The following is an 18059-nucleotide window of genomic DNA, read 5'->3' on the forward strand; positions in this document are numbered from 1 at the left end:
TTGGAGATGACCAGTGATAATGGAGAGAGGGATCTATTCAAAGTCTAGGCTGATCGTGTTTGTGTGGGAACTGGAACACTTCAGGATTTGGGCCTGATGTCTTCTCAGCTGAGTCATTTCAGGACAGTGACTTCGTGCATGGGAATGCCAGGAAGTGTTCGTAACGGGTGCATGGGAATGCCAGGAAGTGTTTGTGATGGGAGTTTGAGGAAGTTTGAGGCATCCTGGGAACTCAATGTGCTGACCAGGGCCCTGAGCCCCTAAGCCCCGCCCACTTCCCTGGTCACTAACCAGTTCCAGCTGTGTACAAGCCTGGCTGGCCATCAATTCCCATATGGCTTCTAGGAACTCATGACTAATGAGGGGGGGAGATCTTGAAAACAGAGGTTTCCAAGGTAACGGCTTGGCGAACTCGGTCCCATTTAGCCAGGGAAAGTTCCTTCTCTCTCCTATGGGCTTTGGGGGTAAGTGTCAGTGGAACAGGCCAGAGGCTAACATCACATTGCTTCTACCTTTCTCCAAGAGCAATGTTTGGGTCAACCCTAACTTGGTTAAAATTGCATTTTTCGGGAGTCCGGCTGTAGCGCAGAGGGTTAAGCGCAGGTGGCGCAAAGCACAAGGACCAGCATAAGGATCCCGGTTCTAGCTCCCGGCTCCCCACCTGCAGGGGAGTCGCTTCACAGGCGGTGAAGCAGGTCTGCAGGTGTCTGTCTTTCTCTCCCCCTCTCTGTCTTCCCCTCCTCTCTCCGTTTCTCTCTGTCCTATCCAACAACGACGACAACAACAATAATAACTACAACAATAAGACAACAAGGGCATAACCCCATCCAAAAATGGGGGGAAGACTTGGACAGAATATTCACCACAGAAGAGATCCAAAAGGCCGAGAAACACATGAAAAAATGCTCCAAGTCTCTGATTGTCAGAGAAATGCAAATCAAGACAACAATGAGATATCACTTCACTCCTGTGAGAATGTCATACATCAGAAAAAGTAACAGAGCAAATGCTGGAGAGGCTGTGGGGTCAAAGGAACCCTCCTGCACTGCTGGTGGGAATGTCAATTGGTCCAGCCTCTGTGGAGAACAGTCTGGAGAACTCTCAGAAGGCTAGAAATGGACCTACCCTATGACCCTGCAATTCCCCTCCTGGGGATATATCCTAAGGAACCCAACACATCCATCCAAAAAGATCTGTGTACACATATGTTCTTGGCAGCACAATTTGTAATAGCCAAAACCTGGAAGCAACCCAGGTGTCCAACAACAGATGAGTGGCTGAGCAAGTTGTGGTCTATATACACAATGGAATACTACTCAGCTGTAAAAAATGGTGACTTCACCGTTTTCAGCCGATCTTGGATGGACCTTGAAAAAATCATGTTGAGTGAAATAAGTCAGAAACAGAAGGATGAATATGGGATGATCTCACTCTCAGGCCGAAGTTGAAAAACAAGATTAGAAAAGAAAACACAAGTCGAACCTGAAATGGAATTGGAGTATTACACCAAAGTAAAAGACTCTGGGGTGGGTGGGTGGGTGGGGAGAATACAGGTCCATGAAAAATGATGAATGAAATAGTGGGGGTTGTATTGTTAGATGGGAATCTGGGGAATGTTATGCATGTACAAACTATTGTATTTACTGTTGAATGTAAAGCATTAATTCCCCAATAAAGAAATAAATTATTAAAAAAAAGACAACAAGGGCAACAAAAGGGAATAAATAAATAAAATAAAATAAAATTGCATTTTTCTCACCTACAGTTTCCAATTTCAAGCCCCAGATTTGACCTTTATATACCAGATGTCTAGCTGTCAGGGCCAACTCTGCAGTAAGGGTGGTTCTCAAATGGAGTGGGTGAGAGATTAGAGACCTCTATAAACAGCTTTTCTCTCCATTCTTAGTCCTATAACCTCTAATCACTAAATAAATAAATACTCTCACAGTCTGGGAGGTGGACTCTACTAGTGGCTAAAACAGTAGCCTCTCAACCATGAGGTCCTGAGCCCAATCCGTGGCAGTACATGTACCAGAGTGATGTCTGTTTCTTCCTCTCTCTCCTATCTTTCTCATGAACAAACAAATAAACTTTTATTTATCTATTTATTTATTTCTAAGAGAGTGGGAGATAGCATAATGGTTATGTAAAAAGACACCCATGTCTGAGGCTCCAAGGTCCCAGGTTCAGTCTCCCGCATCACATAAGCCAGAATTGAGCAGTACTCTGGTAAAAAAATAATAAAATAAAACAGCTCAAAATCTAACTCATTCCCTTTTACTCAGTTTAAAATATTTTTAAAAGACATTATATTTTCTTTTCTTTTGTAAAAATTCTTTTTTCTTATCTTTATTTATTTATGTATTGGGTAAACATAGCCAGAAATCGAGAGGGAAGGGGGAGAGAGGGAAAGAAACAGAGAGACATCTGCAGCCCTGCTTCAACACTTGCAAAGCTTTTCCCCTGCCAGTGGGGACCAGGGGCTCAAACCTGGGTCCTTGCACATTGTAAGATGTGTGCTCAAGCAGGTGTGCCATCACCCAGCCCCTATTTTTTTTTCTTGGGACAGACAGAGAAGTAGAGAGAATGAAAAAATCATAGCATCAAAACTTTCAGATCAGTGAGAGCTGGGCTCGAATGTAGGTGGTGTACATGGCAAAGCCATTGCCCATCTGAGCTATTTTGTTGGTCCTCGGCTTAAAATGTATTTTTAAAATTATCTTTATTTATTTATTGGATAGAGACAGCCAGAAATTGAGAGGAAGGGGGATATTGAGAGGGAGAGAGACAGAGAGACACCTGCAGTCCTGCTTTACCGCTTGTGAAGCTTTCCCCCTGCAGGTGGGGACTGGGGGCTTGAACCCAGGGCCTTGCGCACTATAAAGTGTATGCTCAACAAAGTGTGCCACCACCCAGCCCCAGCTTAAAATATTTTAATGAAGAATAATCCTATTAATCCCTTCTGCAGTCAAATTATATTTTGGGGGTGCTGGCAGAGAGCACACCTCCTAACCTTTGACACATATTCTTACATCCCTCCTTGTGAGTGAGAGATGACAAATTTAGGGGGAAAAAGAGCTAGGTCAGCCTGGCTGGGGTAGGGGTGATCATGACGCTGTTTGAGACCAGAGTTAGTCATGCATCCTTGTGCATTCTCCTCGCCAGCTGGCAGTTCCTGGCCTTAAGTGGTTTTGTGTTTGGGTATCTGTGGAAACAGGGCAGATTGCAAAGATCATAGCTTTAGCCTGAGGCTCTGCTACTTCTTAGCTGTGTGACTGAAACCCTCCCCTACCCCACAAGCAGATTCCTTCATCCTCCCTTTCTTCCTTCTTTCATATGTGTGTGTGTGTGTGTGTGTGTGTATGTGTGTGTGTGCATGTGTGTGTGTATGTGTGTGTATGTGTGTGTGTATGTGTGTGTATGTGTGTGTATGTGTGTGTGTATGTGTGTGTGTGTATGTGTGTGTGTGTGTGTGTGTGTGTGTGATTTTATTTATTTATTTTACCAGATCACTGCTCAGTTCTGGCCTATGGTGGTGCTGGGGATAGAACCTGGGACTTTGGTGTCTCAGGTATGAAAGTTTTTTTGTATAATCGTCATGGTATCTTTCCCTCCCATTTCCCCCGCACACACACTCACCAGTTTCGTTTTTGTAAAAAGGTGGTAATTATAACCCAGGGGTAGGAGTAGGATTGGTTGTTGAGATTTTTAAAAATAATTTTCTTTTTAAATTTCCTTATACTCATTTATTTTCCCTTTTGTTGCCCTTGTTGTCTTTCTTATTGTTGTTGTAGTTATTATTGTTGTTGTTATTGATGTCGTTATTATATAGGACAGAGATAAATGGAGAGGGGAGGGGAGGGGAAGACTGAGGGGGGAGAGAAAGACCCTTGCAGACCTGCTTCACTGCCTGTGAAGCAACTCCCTTGCAGGTGGAGAGCCAGGGGCTCAAACCGGGATCCTTACACCAGTCCTTGTGCTTCGTGGGATGGGGCTTGTTGAGATTTAAGTGAGGTGAACAATCTTGCAGGTGGGGCTCAAACCGGGATCCTTGAGCCAGTCATTGCTCTTCACGCCATGTGCACTTAACCCATAGTGCTACTGCCTCCCCAGCCTTATAACTTTCAGCTGATCTATGTCCTGGTTTCAAAAGAAGAGGGGCTGTGAGTCGAAGAGTAGCAGGAGGCCAGCGGGTAGAGGGAAAGCACTGAAGCCCTTACAGGAAACTGAGCAGGATCTGGTCCCTAAATACCATCAGTTCTTGGGCAGGGTACACTACTAGCCTCTGTCATTCACCAGTCAGTGGCTCTCTATCCTTCCTTGCCTGTCACTGATCATCTGGAACTTAGTCACCCTGTTGTCACCCAGTTGAATGTTAGTTGGGTCAGGAGAAGCAGTACTAAGTAGGGCAACAGTATGAGTCAGGAGCACCCCCTGCCTTTTTCTAGGGAGTGAATGTCTCCCTTGTAGCCTGTCAGTGCTTCAGGGTGGGATGTGGGGAAGGGTCAGAATTGAGGTCTGTCTGAAAATTGAATTCAATACCCCTATGTGGAAATGAGACATACAGGACAGTAGAAACTCCAGTGGTACTAACCCATAAAAAACAAAGTCCCTAGTCAGTGTGGCACATGAAAAGAACAGAGATCTGAATCAGTCAGGGGCTCTGTGTCCTTGGTTGTTTCCCTCTTTGGGTTTCTAGTTTCTCTTAAGAAAAATAGCCAGAATAATCCCTCCTCCATAGGAGGACTGTGAGAATTAAATAAAGTAGCTTATTTTATTTTGCTCCCAGGGTTATTGTTGGAGCTCAGTGCCTGCATTACAAATCCACTGCATCAGTGGTCTCTCTTCCTTCCTCCCTCCCTCCCTCCCTCCCTCCCTTCCTTCCTTCCTTCCTTCCTTTCCTCCCTTCAATATGTCAGAGAGAAATTGAGAGGGGAGGGGAAGATAGACACCTACAGATCTGCTTCACCACTTTGTGAGTAGAGTACCCCCTACAGGTGTGGAGCCAGTGGCTTGAACCCAGATCCTTGCATGGGTCCTTGTGCTTTGTACTATGTGCGCTTAACCTGGTGTGCCACTGCTCAGCCCCCAATAAAGTAGCCTGTAGATCACTTAAGTAGGTTTTTATTTATTTATTTATTTATTTATTTATTTCCTTTTATTGCCCTTGTTTTATTGTTGTAGTTATTATTGTTGTTGTTCTTGAGGTCATTGTTGTTGGATAGGACAGAGAGAAATGGAGAGAGGAGGGGAAGACAGAGGGGGGAGAGAAAGAAAGACACCTGCAGACCTACTTCACTGCTTGTGAAGAGACTCCCCTGCAGGTGGGGAGCCGGGGGCTCAAACTGGGATCCTTTTGATGGTCCTTACACTTTGCGCAACCTGCGCTTAACCCACTGTGCTACCGCCCGACTCCCAGTAGGTTTTCTTTAAGTTTAAGTTTGTCTTCTTTTTCCGGAGCTTTGGAGTGTTCAGTGAAGAAGGTGAGGAGGGCATCAACAGAAGAGCACATTGTTGTACTTGTGAGGCCTTTGTTTTATTCTGGACACTACAGGAGAGTAACAAAGACAAAATGTAGAATTGTGTGGATGGTGGTGCAGTGTTTTTAAAATATGTTATTTATTTATTTATCTTTTTATTTATTGGATAGCAAGAAAGTGAGAGGGAAGGGAGCAATAGAGAGGGAGAAAAGAAGTGGTTGGCTGCAGTGATGCACCCAATTAAGGGCACATAGTACTATGCACAAGAACCCTTGCAGAGATCCAGGTTTGAGTCGCCACTCCTCTCCTGCAGTGGGACGTTTCATGAGAGGTGAAGCACGTCTGCAGGGATCTATCTTTCTCCCCCTCTCTGTCATCCTCTCCTCTCAATTTCTCTCTGTCCTTTCGGGTAAAATAGAGAGAAAAAGGAAAAAATGGCCACCAGCAGTGGTGGATTCATAGTTCTGGTGCCAAATGATTGGAGGCAAAACAAACAAACAAACAAAAAAAAAAAAGAGGGAGAAAAGATTTTCTACTGAAGATAGAGGTGGGGGGCTTGAACCCCTGTCTTTATGGATTGTAGCACGTGTACTCTAACAGGTGTGCCATTTAAAATGGACACAAGTAAACCCAAGAGTATTTTTTTAAAAATATTTATTTATTTATTTATTTATTCCCTTTTGTTGTCCTTGTTGTTTTGTTGTTGTAGTTATTATTACTGATGTTGTCGTTGGATAGGACAGAGAGAAATGGAGAGAGGAGGGGAAGACAGAGAGGGGGAGAGAAAGATAGACACCTGCAGACCTGCTTCACTGCCTGTGAAGCGACTTCCCTGCAAGTGGGGAGCCGGGGCTTGAACCAGGATCCTTAAGCTGGTCCTTGTGCTTTGCGCCACCTGCGCTTAACCCGCTGCGCTACCGCCCGACTCCCCCAAGAGTATTTTTTAACACTATTTTTTTTTAAATCAGAGCACTAATTAGCTCTGGTTTATGGTGCTGTGAGGGGATTGAGCCTGGGACTCAGGCATGAAAGTTTGTTTCCATAACCATTATGCTATCTACCCCTGCCCTACCAAGAGTATTGTTTAATTAATTAAATTAATTTTTGTAGAGTCAGAGCCTTGAGCATGTGTGATTTCGATCCTGGACCACTTCTTCATTCAGATAGAGAGACAGAGAGGGGGCCTGAGAGAGAAAGAGAGAGAAACTTCAGCACTGGAACTTCCCCTGTTCCTACCATATAGTGCTGGGGTTTGAGTCTGGGTTGAGTCCATGGCAGATCTTCAAAAGCATCTATGATGATGATGATGATGGTGATACTGGAGCATCACTCCAGGCTGACTTTTTCAGATAGAAAGACAGAGATGAGGGGTCAGGTGGTAGCGCAGCGGGTTAGGTGCACATGGCACGAAGTGCAAGGACAGGCATAAGGATCCTGGTTCGAGCCCCCGGCTCCCCACCTGCAGGGTGTCACTTCACAGGTGGTGAAGCAGGTCTGCAGGTATCTGTCTTTCTCTCCCCCTCTCTATCTTCCCTGCCTCTCTCCATTCCTCTGTCCTATCTAATAACAACAACAATAATAACCACAACAACAATAAAACAACAAGGGCCACAAAACAGAAAAAATGGCCTCCAGGAGCAGTGGATTCATAGTACAGGCACCAAGCCCCAGCAATAACCCTGGTGACAAAAAACAAAACAAAACAATAAAACAACAAGGACAACAAAAGGGAATAAATAAATAAAATAATTTTTTTAAAAAGAGTGAGTTTTATTAAGAAATAAAGAAAGAGATGGAGAGATAGAAAGACACCTCAGCAAGAGTTGGGCGGTAGTGCAGCGGGTTAAGTGCACGTGGTGCCAAGCCAAGCTCAAGGCCCAGTGTAAGGATCCGGGTTCGAGTCCCCAGCTCCCCACCTGCAGGGGAGTCACTTCACAAGCAGTGAAGCAGGTCTGCAGGTGTCTATCTTTCTCTGCCTCTCTCTGTCTTCCCCTCCTCTCTCTCCATCTCTCTCTGTCCTAACAACGATGACATCAATATCAACAACAATAACTACAACAAAAATAAAAAACAAGGGCAACAAGAGGGAAAATAAATAAACATAAAATTAAAAAAAGAAAAGAAAGAAAGGCACCTCAGCACTGGAGCTTCTCTAAGTATGGTGGGGACCAGGCTCAAATGTGAGTCATGTCCATGACAAAGCGCTCATCAACTAAGCTATCTTGCTGACCCCCTTCAAGAGCATTTGCATTTTAACTTTGTCTTGGGTGTAGGGAAGCAAAGGCTGTGGTCTGGGAGGTGGCGCAGTGGAGAAAGCATTAGACTCTCAAGCATGAGGTCCTGAGTTAGATCCCTGGCAGCACATGTACCAGAGTGATGTCTGGTTCTTTCTCTCCTATCTTTTTCATTAATAAATAAATAAAATCTTAAAAAAAAAAAAAAGGAAACAAAAGTCTTGATTCTTTCACCTGAAAGGTAACACCTCAACTGTTTCCTACCCTTTTTCTCCCTCCAGAGCACTGATCAGCTCTGGCTTATGGTGGTGTGAAAAATTGAACCTGGGACTTTGGAGCTTTAGACAAGAGAATCTCTTTGCATAACCATTATGCTATCTACCCCCACTGCTTCCTACTTCTTAGTTTGAATTTTCTCAAAAGAAAAAAAAAAGAAATATGGCAGTGAAGAAAGGAGAAGAGGAGGAAGAAGATTTACTGGGTGGAGAAGAGGGGAGACTATTCATTGATTTGGCAAGATAACTCACATGGAGCTCTGTTTTGTCATATGCATGACTCAGTTTTGAATGATTCCTGCACTGTACTGCAGGAATCTTTGGTGCAATTGTATCTTTCTTTCTCTCTCTCTCTCTCTCCCCCTCTATCTGTTTCTCCCTTCCCGTCTGAAAAGCTGACTCAGAGTAGTGAAGCCCAGCAACAGCAAAAAGATTTATATGGAAGAGCATCACTCTGGCATATGAGATTGTAAATAGGGCACTCTAGTGAACTGGGAGGTGGGTCAGTGGATAAGGCCTTGGTCTCTCAAGCTTTAAGTCCTGAGTTCAATTCCTGGCATCACATGTGCCACCACATGGTTCTCTTTCCCTCTCTTCCTTGCTTTCACTAATAAGTAAATATTAAAGGGGGCTGAGTGGTAGCTCAGCGGGTTAAGCGCACATGGTACAAAGTGCAAAGACCTTCATAAGAATCCCAGTTTGAGCCCCCGGCTTCCCACCTGTGGGGGGGCGGGGAGTAACTTGATGGGCAGTGAAGCAGGTCTGCAGTTGTCTATTTTTCTCTCTTCCCCATCTTTCTCGATTTCTCTCTGTCCTATCCAACAACGACAACACCAGTGGCAACAACACCAACAATAAGGGCAACAGCAAGGGCAACAAAATGGGAAAAATGGCCTTCAGGAGCAGTGGATTAGTAAGGCAGGCACTGAGCCCCATCGATAACCCTGGAGACTAAATAAATAAATAAAACAAATAAAATGATAAATATTAAAAGAAAAAAAAAAGCCTGGAATCCTACCTGCTTCAAATCTCTCAGGCTGCTTATTTTTTTAGAATTTTCTTCACTAGACAGAGAGACCTGAAGGATGAAGATGATGGTTTCATGGGGCACAGTCATGCCCAACTCTGGGAAGCAATTTGGTCCCCATTTCCAGTCTTGGAGATACTGTTTCTTATCCTGCCAGGAGGCCCACCCCCCAGGATGATATGAAGTTGTCACATTTCTAGCAGAGGACTCTGGGGGAGCAAATTAGGGACTCATCTTGGTTTTTGCTCTCTGGTAGGGCAGGAGTTAATCAGGAGTTGCAACATATCTCTGGACTGAGTCACCTCCTACTGCTACTCCCCCCCTACTCCCCTTGTCTGAAGTTTTATAAAGAGGACCAGACACAAGAAAGTGAAAAAACTGGAGGAAAGAGCCCTTCACCGCCCTGCTCCTCCAGAGTCCCAAAATTCTAGGGCAGTGGACACAAAAGACCTCTGGAACTTCTGCCTGTTTGGACCATGAACTGGCAGCAGCTGTGGCTAAGCTTCCTATTCCCCATGACAGTCTCAGGCTGGGCCCTGGGGAGTGCAGAGAAGGAGGCAGCAATGGTGAGTCCTCTGGGTAAAGAGGGATCCAGTCTGGGGAGGGACAAGTAACCCATTCTACCACCCAATCAAGACTCCCTCCTGATCTTCAACCTGTATGTCTCTCCCTTCCTTCCTCTGCTCCATGATCTACTATTCTTTTCCTTTCTCTTCCCCAACTTCAAGATACTTTCAGTCTTTCCATGTTTGTCCCCACCAATCCTCACTTAGAAACTTTACATATAGGGGCCAAGTGGTGGAACACCTGGTTATGCACACATATTACAGTGTATAAGAACCTGGGTTCAAGCCTCTGGTCCCCACCTGCAGGGAGAAAGCTTCATGAGTGGTGAAGCAGGGCTGAAGGTGTCTCTGTCTCTCTCCCTCTCTCCCTCCCTCTTCCTCTCAATTTCTGGCTGTCTCTATCCAATAAATAAATATAATTTTTAAAAATCTTAAAAAGAAACTTTATGAGAATCAGGTGGTAGTGCAGCGGGTTAAGCGCACGTGGTGCAAAGTGCAAGGACCAATTAGGATCCCGGTTCGAGCCCCCGGCTCCCCACCTGCAGGGGAGTCGCTTCACAGGCAGTGAAGCAGGTCTGCAGGTGTCTGTCTTTCTCTCCTCTCTGTCTTCCCCTCCTCTCTCCATTTCTCTCTGTCTCTATCCAATAAGAAATAAATAAATAATTTTAAAAAATGTAAAAGAAATAAAAAGAAAAAAGAAACTTTACCTGGATACTAAAACTCTTTTTTTTTAAAAAAAATTTTATTTATTTATTCCCTTTTGTTGCCCTTGTTTTATTGTTATAGTTATTATTGTTGTTATTGATGTCAGCATTCTTGGATAAGACAGAGAGAAATGGAGAGAGGAGGGGAAGAGAAAGATGGACACCAGCAGACTTGCTTCACCACCTGTGAAGCGACCCCCCTGCAGGTGGGAATCTGGGGGCTCGAACTGGGACTCTTATGAAGGGTCCTTGTGCTTTACACCACATGCGCTTAACCTGCTGCGCTACCACCCAATTCCCTACTACCACTAAAACTCTTTAACCATCCTACATCCATTCTTAGGATTACCTCGTGCAATATGGATATTTACAGAAGCCCCTAGAAGGACCTAAAGACTTCAGGCCAGAAGATATTATAGAGGCTCTAAGGTAAGAGGTGACAGGGTCTTTTTTCTCTCTTCTCATTTCTTCTTCTCTGTCCTAGACTCACCTCTTTTTTTTAAATTTATTTATTCTTTTTGTTGCCCTTGTTTTTTTATTGTTGTAGTTATTATTGATGTCATTGTTGTTGGACAGGACAGAGAGAAGTGGAGATAGGAGGGGAAGACAGAGAGGGGGAGAGAAAGACAGACACCTGCAGACCTGCTTCACCGCCTGTGAAGTGACTCCCCTGCAGGTGAGGAGCCGGGGGGCTCCAACCGGGATCCTTCCTCTGGTCCTTGTGACTCACCTCTTCTTGACCTAAATCTATGCTGGGGGTCTAGTGGGTGGGTGGGAAGCATGAAGTGAGAAAAGCAGAGTCACTGGGTTTTCCTAACCCCCAAGCATCCCTTTGGAGGTTCTATCTCACATTTTATTTCCAGAGCTCTGGCCCGGTAAGGAAAGATAGAAACATGCCAGGAGTATGGATCGACCTGCCAAAGTCCATGTTCAGTGGAGAAGCAATTACAGAAGCCAGAATTCCTACCTTCTGCTCCCCAAAAAACAACCTTGATCCCAGCAGGGGAGAAGATAGGAGGAAGATAAGAGGGCTCTGAACTCCAGCTCCATCAGCACCCAGAGAGAGAAAGAGAAGGAAAAGGAAAGGGACATATGGAGGTAGTAATGTCATGAGTGGTTTGGTGGGGAAGAGAGGATTGGTCAGGAAGAAAAAGGGGCAATTATGTATAAATATAGACAGATGATGACTGGCCCATGTCTATAACCTTGGGGGAACTGTGGTGGCTTGCAATGGGGAGACAAGATTCAGAACCCTGGTGGTGGGAATGGTGTGGATTTAAACTTCTGTTGACATGTAATTTTGTAAAATAAAATTACTTAGGGGAGTTCGGCGGTAGTGCAGCGGGTTTAGCACACGTGGCACAAAGCGCAAGGACCAGCATAAAGATCCTGGTTCGAGCCCCCGGCTCCCCACCTGCAGGAGAGTTGCTTCACTGGCGGTGAAGCAGGTCTGCAGGTGTCTATCTTTCTCTCCCCCTTTCTGTCTTCCCCTCCTCTTTCCATTTCTTTCTGTCCTATCCAGCAACAATGACATCAATAACGACAACAATAATAACTACAACAGAAAAACAACAAGGGCAACAAAAAGGGTAAGTAAATAAATAAATATTTTCACAAATTAAAAATGAATAAATAAAATAAAATTAATTAGTTAATTAATTAATTAATTTAAAAAAGACAGTCCTAGTTTTGAGGACTGACACTGCAGTGACCCCATTAACTTCAGAGATTCTGTGTTATTTTTCTGGTGGTGGGGAAAGAAACAATACCAGAGCATAGCTCTGGCATATGCAGTATAAAGAATCAAAACCGGTACATTACGCATGTAAGTTCTTTGCTTTACCACTGAAATATCTCCTGACCACTCTGTCCCATTTTTAGCTTCTGTCTTGGCCAGCAGGAGGCCAAAGAACTATCTCCAGGTCCCAGTCATTCCAGATTCCCCTGCCTTACTAAATTAATCCCTCACATTCCAGAGCTTTTCAAGAAGCTTCTGAGCTGCCGATCTCAGGTCAGCTTGATGATGCCACAAGGGCCCGCATGAAACAGCCCCGTTGTGGTTTGGAGGACCCCTTCAACCAGAAGACTCTTAAATACCTGCTGCTAGGTGAGACTTGAACCTGGGAAAAAGAGGGCGAGAAAGAAAAAAAAGGGGGGGCACAGCTCTGGAATTTGAGTTGTACAGGGACAGTTAGGCCAGCTCAGGGTTGAATGGATGCTCACCTGGTGATCCACTCATCTTCTGCAGGAGGGGATTGTGGTAGTTTTGCTGAGTGAATGACCAAATCAAGGAGAAGGACTTTGCATCTCTAGTTTGTTTTCTGGTCTGACAACTAGGCCGCTGGAGAAAAAAGCACCTGACCTTCCGAATTATGAATCTACCCTCCACCCTGGCCCCGGACATAGCAAGAGCAGCCCTACTTCAAGCCTTCCAGTACTGGAGCAGGGTGGCCCCCCTGACCTTCCGGGAGGTGAAGGCCGGCTGGGCTGACATCCGCCTCTCCTTCCATGGTCGCCAGAGCCTGTACTGCTCCAACACCTTTGATGGACCCGGTAGGCACCAGCTTTGAGTTCCCAAGTCAAACCCTCTGAGATTATTGCTGTCCTTTGAGTTAGTAATTCTGGAACTCAGTGTTACAGGAGTTCCCACTGCCCATCCATAGCCTATACTCAGGCCATATTTGTTTTCTACCTGGGTTTTTTGCTGTGGCTTTGTAACTGTATGATTCCTCTACTCTTGGTGAATGTTTTTAAAGATAAAACGGCACGGGGGTGGTAGGGCAGAGAAAGGAATGTAAATGGAGATAGATAGAGAGGAGAGATACCTAAGCACTACTCCATCACTCATGAAGCTTCCACTGGGTAGGTGTTTCCACGTGGTGACTGGAGACTTGAACCCACGTCTTGTTTATGGCAAAGTGTGCTCTCTGTTGGGTGAGCCATCTCCCATCAACACCCTGTAACCTCTTTCTAACATCTCCTACCGGAGCAGCTGGGTCACCCCTCTGGGGTCCTACCAGACTTCCTATTGAAGCTTAGTCCTTCTCTCCTGGTTTACATTCTCTTGTTCCAGGCACATGGCTAGAAAGGAAAGAGTGACTGGGGGAGATAAAGAGACAACAGAGGATGGCAAGGAGTCTGAGAGAAGAGATGGAAACATCCAAGAGACCATAGATGGGGGTTGTTCAGTGAATGGTGAAGTTTATAACAGGCCGGGCTGCTCCAGCTCAGCAGACTCTGATCTCTTTCTTGCTCACTTTTTCTTGGTCCAGGGAGAGTCCTGGCCCACGCGGACATCCCACAGCTGGGCAGTGTGCACTTTGATGAAGATGAGTTCTGGACGGAGGGCACCTACCGGGGAGTGAATCTCCGCATCATTGCAGCCCATGAGCTGGGCCACGCCCTGGGACTGGGGCATTCCCGGTACACGCAGGCACTGATGGCTCCTGTCTACGCTGGCTACCGGCCCCACTTCAGGCTGCACTGGGATGATATAGAAGGGATCCAGGCTCTCTATGGTCAGTCCTTTCCCCAAGAAAACATGGGGGCCAGTATAACCAGTAGCCCTTCAGGCCTAAAGAAGCAGGTTGCACTTTCATGGAGGGAAATAGCTTGACTTCTTTATCTTCCTCTTGCGCAGTCATTCATGCTTCCTCATTTTCAGAAATCACTTCTCTCTGACTGTGCCACATTGAATCTCCTTCCAGATCTCCCTCCCCACGCACATGAAGAATGCACATTCAGCAGACTTCCTTCCCCCTTTTTGTTGCTTCTTAAGAACTACAATATGGTGGGGCGGTAGCGCAGCGGGTTAAGCGCAGGTGGTGCAAAGCGCAAGGACCTGCATAAGGATCCCGGTTCTAGCTCCCGGCTCCCCACCTGCAGGGGAGTCGCTTCACAGGCGATGAAGCAGGTCTGTAGGTGTCTGTCTTTCTCTCCCCCTCTCTGTCTTCCCCTCCTCTCTCCATTTCTTTCTGTCCTATCCAACAACGACGACATCAATAACAACAACAATAACTACAACAATAAAACAAGGCCAACAAAAGGGAATAAATAAATAAATAAATATTAAAAAAAGAACTATAATATGGCAATGCAAGGCATCCAGTGGGGTAATGTGACCAATCCTGGAGAAGCCAGCAGGAGACCCAGGGAGAGTTCTCTTTTATTTGTGGCAGGCAGGGTACCCTGGAATGGGTTTATCTTGAGAGAGAGGGTGCCTTGGTTTGTGGCACATCAGGTTAAGCACACGCAGTATGGAGCGCAAGAACCTGCAGCTCCCCACCTGCAAGGGGGTTTGTTTCACAAATGGTGAAACAGGTCTGCATTCTCTATCTTTCTGTCTCTCCCTACCACCCCCTTCCCTCTCAACTTCTCTCTGTCATATAAAGAAAAAAAATGGCCGCAAGAGCAGTGAATTCTAATGCGGGCACTGAGCCCCAGTAATAATCATGGAGGCAAAAAACCAAAAAAAGTTATTTATTTATTATTGGATAGAGACAGAAATTGAAAGGGGGGAGATAGAGAGGGACCTGCAGCAGAATTTCACCAATTGTGAAGCTTTCCTTCTGTAGGTGGGGACCAGGGGCTTGAACCCAGGTCCTTGTGCACTGCAGTGTGTATCCTTAACTAGGTATTCCATCACCTGGCCCTGAGAGGATAACTTGGAAACAGACACCTAAAACATGGGTAGCCCACAAGGTGGCGCAATGGATAAAATGTTAGACTCAAGTATGACGTTGTCCTGAATTTGATCCTCAGCATCACATGTACCAGACTGATCTTCTGGTTCTCTTTTCTCTCTAAAAAAAAAAAAAAAAAAAAAAAAGCACCCCCAAACTAAAATAAGTTTTCTGCCTCCTGCTGATGACAGGATGGCTCCTGCCTACTACCAAGAAAAACTCTCTAGGATCCCCTTTCTCCTCTCTATGGCGCTCTGAGTGCAAGTTACAACAGGAAAGGTGGAGGCCAGGGCCTTTGCTTTCTTTCCCTGAGCAGCATTGTATTACCCTGCAGGTGAGAAGATCCCAGACACACAGGATGAGGAAGAAGAGACAGAAGTGCCCACTGTTCCTCCAGTACCCACAGAAGCCAGTCCCATGCCAGACCCCTGCAGTGGTGAACTGGATGCCATGATGCTGGGTGAGCATCCTTTTCCTCCAGACTATAGGTGGGCAGTGGGGCTGCCTGCTGACCTTAAGACCTGGATAGACAGGAAAGCCATAGGGTTCTAGAGTGAGCACTGGAGGCTTGACACCAGCTAGGAGCTAGTGGAAGGAAAGGGACATGTAGAATAGGGAGGTGGGGTTCAGAGCCAGACTACAGATGTGCTAAATAAGCATTTAGCTTCATTGCCACTCAGTAAGGACCATTAAAATACATCTGGAAATACAGCAAAATGCAGAAAAGTACATTAACTGGGATGCCTATTAATGTGCCTATCATACTTGGGTGGAGGGAGAGCTTAGAAGCTACTGGGGTGAAGGTGAGGCCCTTGTGGGGAGTAGCAACCTACAAGACTTTTGTTGACTGATCACAGCAGAATTGGTCTGATAATAAGCAAGGGGCTAAATGCCAGGCTTTCCTCCTCTGTCTTAAATTAAAGTTAGATAAGTTCTTGAAGAATCGGCCTCTGGGAAGAGGGCAACTTATCAGCCTGCTGGAAATATCCACATGTACTTATTTGATCCCAGTCTTTTTAACTCATCAAAGCACCTTTGTTCCAGGGCCCCGTGGGAAGACCTATGCCTTCAAGGGGAACTATGTGTGGACGGTGACAGATTCAGGGCTGGGGCCCTTGTTCAAACTGTCAGCCCTTTGGGAAGGGCTCCCAGGAAACTTGGATGCTGCTGTTTACTCTCCTCGAACACAATGGATTCACTTCTTTAAGGGTAAAGGGGTCCATTTATACTGTCTTTCCTGTGGAGACTATAGCAGACATAAGACAAGCCGTAGGCAGCTGGAGAGGTGGTGCAGTGACTAGAGTGTTGGGCTTTTAAGCATGAGGACCTGATCCCCAGCATTGAATGTGTCAGAGTGACACTCTGGTTCTCTATCCCATCTCTCTCTCTCTCTCTCTCTCGCCTCTCATTAATAAATAAACAACACTTTTTAAAAAATGGGATGGTGGTGGTACAAGCAGTAAAGCACAGAAATGACCATGTATGAGGGCCAGGGTTTGAGCCCCTGGTTCCCACCTGTTGAAGGGAAGCTAGTAGTGGAGCAAGCTGTAAGTATTTCTCTCTTTACCTCTTTCTCCCTCCCTCATCCTAGTTCTCTCTGTCTCTATCATAATAGTACTAAAAATATAAAGAAGAAAAATTGTGTATACTAAACAAGCCCAAAAAAAAAAAGAAGAAGGGAGAGTTGAGATGTTTCTGAAAGGGTGGTATAGAGGAACCAGAGCTATTGCCTAAGGAGGGAGGTGACTTGTCCTTTCCTTACATGCTCTCAGGAGACAAGGTGTGGCGTTACATTAATTTCAAGATGTCACCTGGCTTCCCCAAGAGATTGAATAAGGTGGAACCTCACCTGGATGCAGCTTTCTATTTGCCTTTCAACCAGAAGGTCTTCCTTTTTAAGGTATAAAGTTCAAAGCAAGGCTAAATCACACTAAGAAGCAAAGCCTTACTCTTAGAGGGAGTTTTGGAGTTGCAGTGGATGACTCTAAGCTCACTTTTCTTCTTCCCTTCCTTACTCTTCCCATACCTAGGGCTCCGGGTACTGGCAGTGGGACGAGCTGGCTCGAACTGACTTCAGCAACTACCCTAAACCAATCAACAAGCTGTTTACAGGTGTGCCAGATCAGCCCTCAGCTGCTATGAGCTGGAGGGATGGCCGCGTCTACTTTTTCAAGGACAAACAATACTGGCGCCTCAACCGGCAACTTCGAGTGGAGAAAGGCTACCCAAGAGACGTTGCCCACAACTGGATGCACTGTCGTCCTCGTACTCCAGACACTACCCAACCAGGCAAGGGACCCACTCCCATAGCCACAGAAACAGCTGCGGATACCATCCCCTCGGCCACAGATGCCACCTTGAACACCGACCACACCCCCACAGACACAAGCTTGGATGTTACCGTCACAGCCTCAGGCTCCACCACCCTTTCATTCCCTGGTGATGTTACTCTCTCAGAGGCCTAACTCCATCTTCTGCTCACCAGAGTGAAGGTGCTACAGCAGGACCTGAATCACAAACCTCAGGTGTAGGAGACCAGGTGATGAGAGAAATGGTGGAAAACCTCTTAAAACAGCATTCTGAGGCAGACCTCCATGGTACATGCAGTGCAGCTATCAGAGGCTGCACAGCATCCTCCTCCGTGTTTGTTACATGACCTTGGTGGTGATGAAACAGCTTTCAGAGGAAGATCTCAGTGCGCTACATGCTGAAGATGCCTCTACTAACTGCTCCTGCTCTTCTCCCAGACTAGATTAGAGAGAGACTGTCTCAAACCAAAAAAAGACAGATAATTACATATTTGGGTGAAGGATCCAAATTCAAGGGGAAGTTTGCCAAAAATTGCTATATGAGTGGTCTGGGAGGTAGCGCAACGAATAAAGTGTTGGACTCTCAAGCATGAAGGTCCTGAGTTCAACCCCCAGCAGCACATGTACCAGAGTCTGGTTCTTTCTCTCTCCTCCTATCTCTCTCATTAATAAATAAATAAGTAAATAAATAAATATTTAAAATGTTACTGTATGAATATGCCCCAATAAATGTGTTTAGCGTCCCATTCTGTTCCTGGGACAGTTCCAAGTTTCCTTGCCCA

The 18059-nt window shown here is 45.7% G+C and overlaps 1 protein-coding gene across 2 annotated transcripts; it reads left to right on the forward strand.

The window, feature by feature from the left end:
* The first annotated feature begins 9375 nt into the window (after positions 1 to 9375).
* On the forward strand, positions 9376 to 18049 carry MMP19 (matrix metallopeptidase 19). Of its 2 annotated transcripts, XM_060195181.1 has the most exons (9): positions 9376 to 9582; positions 10630 to 10715; positions 12263 to 12393; positions 12624 to 12839; positions 13559 to 13804; positions 15303 to 15428; positions 16013 to 16177; positions 16741 to 16868; positions 16999 to 18049. In XM_060195181.1, exons 1-9 carry the CDS (start codon positions 9493 to 9495, stop codon positions 17431 to 17433), a joined length of 1623 nt encoding a protein of 540 aa, XP_060051164.1. In that variant the 5' UTR covers positions 9376 to 9492; the 3' UTR covers positions 17434 to 18049. The 2 variants fall into 2 exon arrangements, with proteins under 2 accessions (XP_060051164.1, XP_060051165.1); XM_060195182.1 differs by lacking the exon at positions 10630 to 10715 and having other exon boundaries at positions 9454 to 9582.
* The last annotated feature ends 10 nt before the right edge of the window (positions 18050 to 18059 follow it).

The sequence above is a fragment of the Erinaceus europaeus genome, chromosome 7, assembly GCF_950295315.1.
Source record: "Erinaceus europaeus chromosome 7, mEriEur2.1, whole genome shotgun sequence".
Classification (NCBI taxonomy): Eukaryota; Metazoa; Chordata; class Mammalia; order Eulipotyphla; family Erinaceidae; genus Erinaceus; species Erinaceus europaeus.

Excerpts from the sequence above, each read along its gene's own strand:
- MMP19 (XM_060195181.1), top strand. The coding sequence starts at position 9,493 with ATGAACTGGCAGCAGCTGTGGCTAAGCTTCCTATTCCCCATGACAGTC. Across the intron at positions 9,583-10,629 it reads CAGAGAAGGAGGCAGCAATG|GATTACCTCGTGCAATATGG; the intron begins GTGAGTCCTCTG and ends ATCCATTCTTAG. Across the intron at positions 16,178-16,740 it reads ATGGATTCACTTCTTTAAGG|GAGACAAGGTGTGGCGTTAC; the intron begins GTAAAGGGGTCC and ends ACATGCTCTCAG.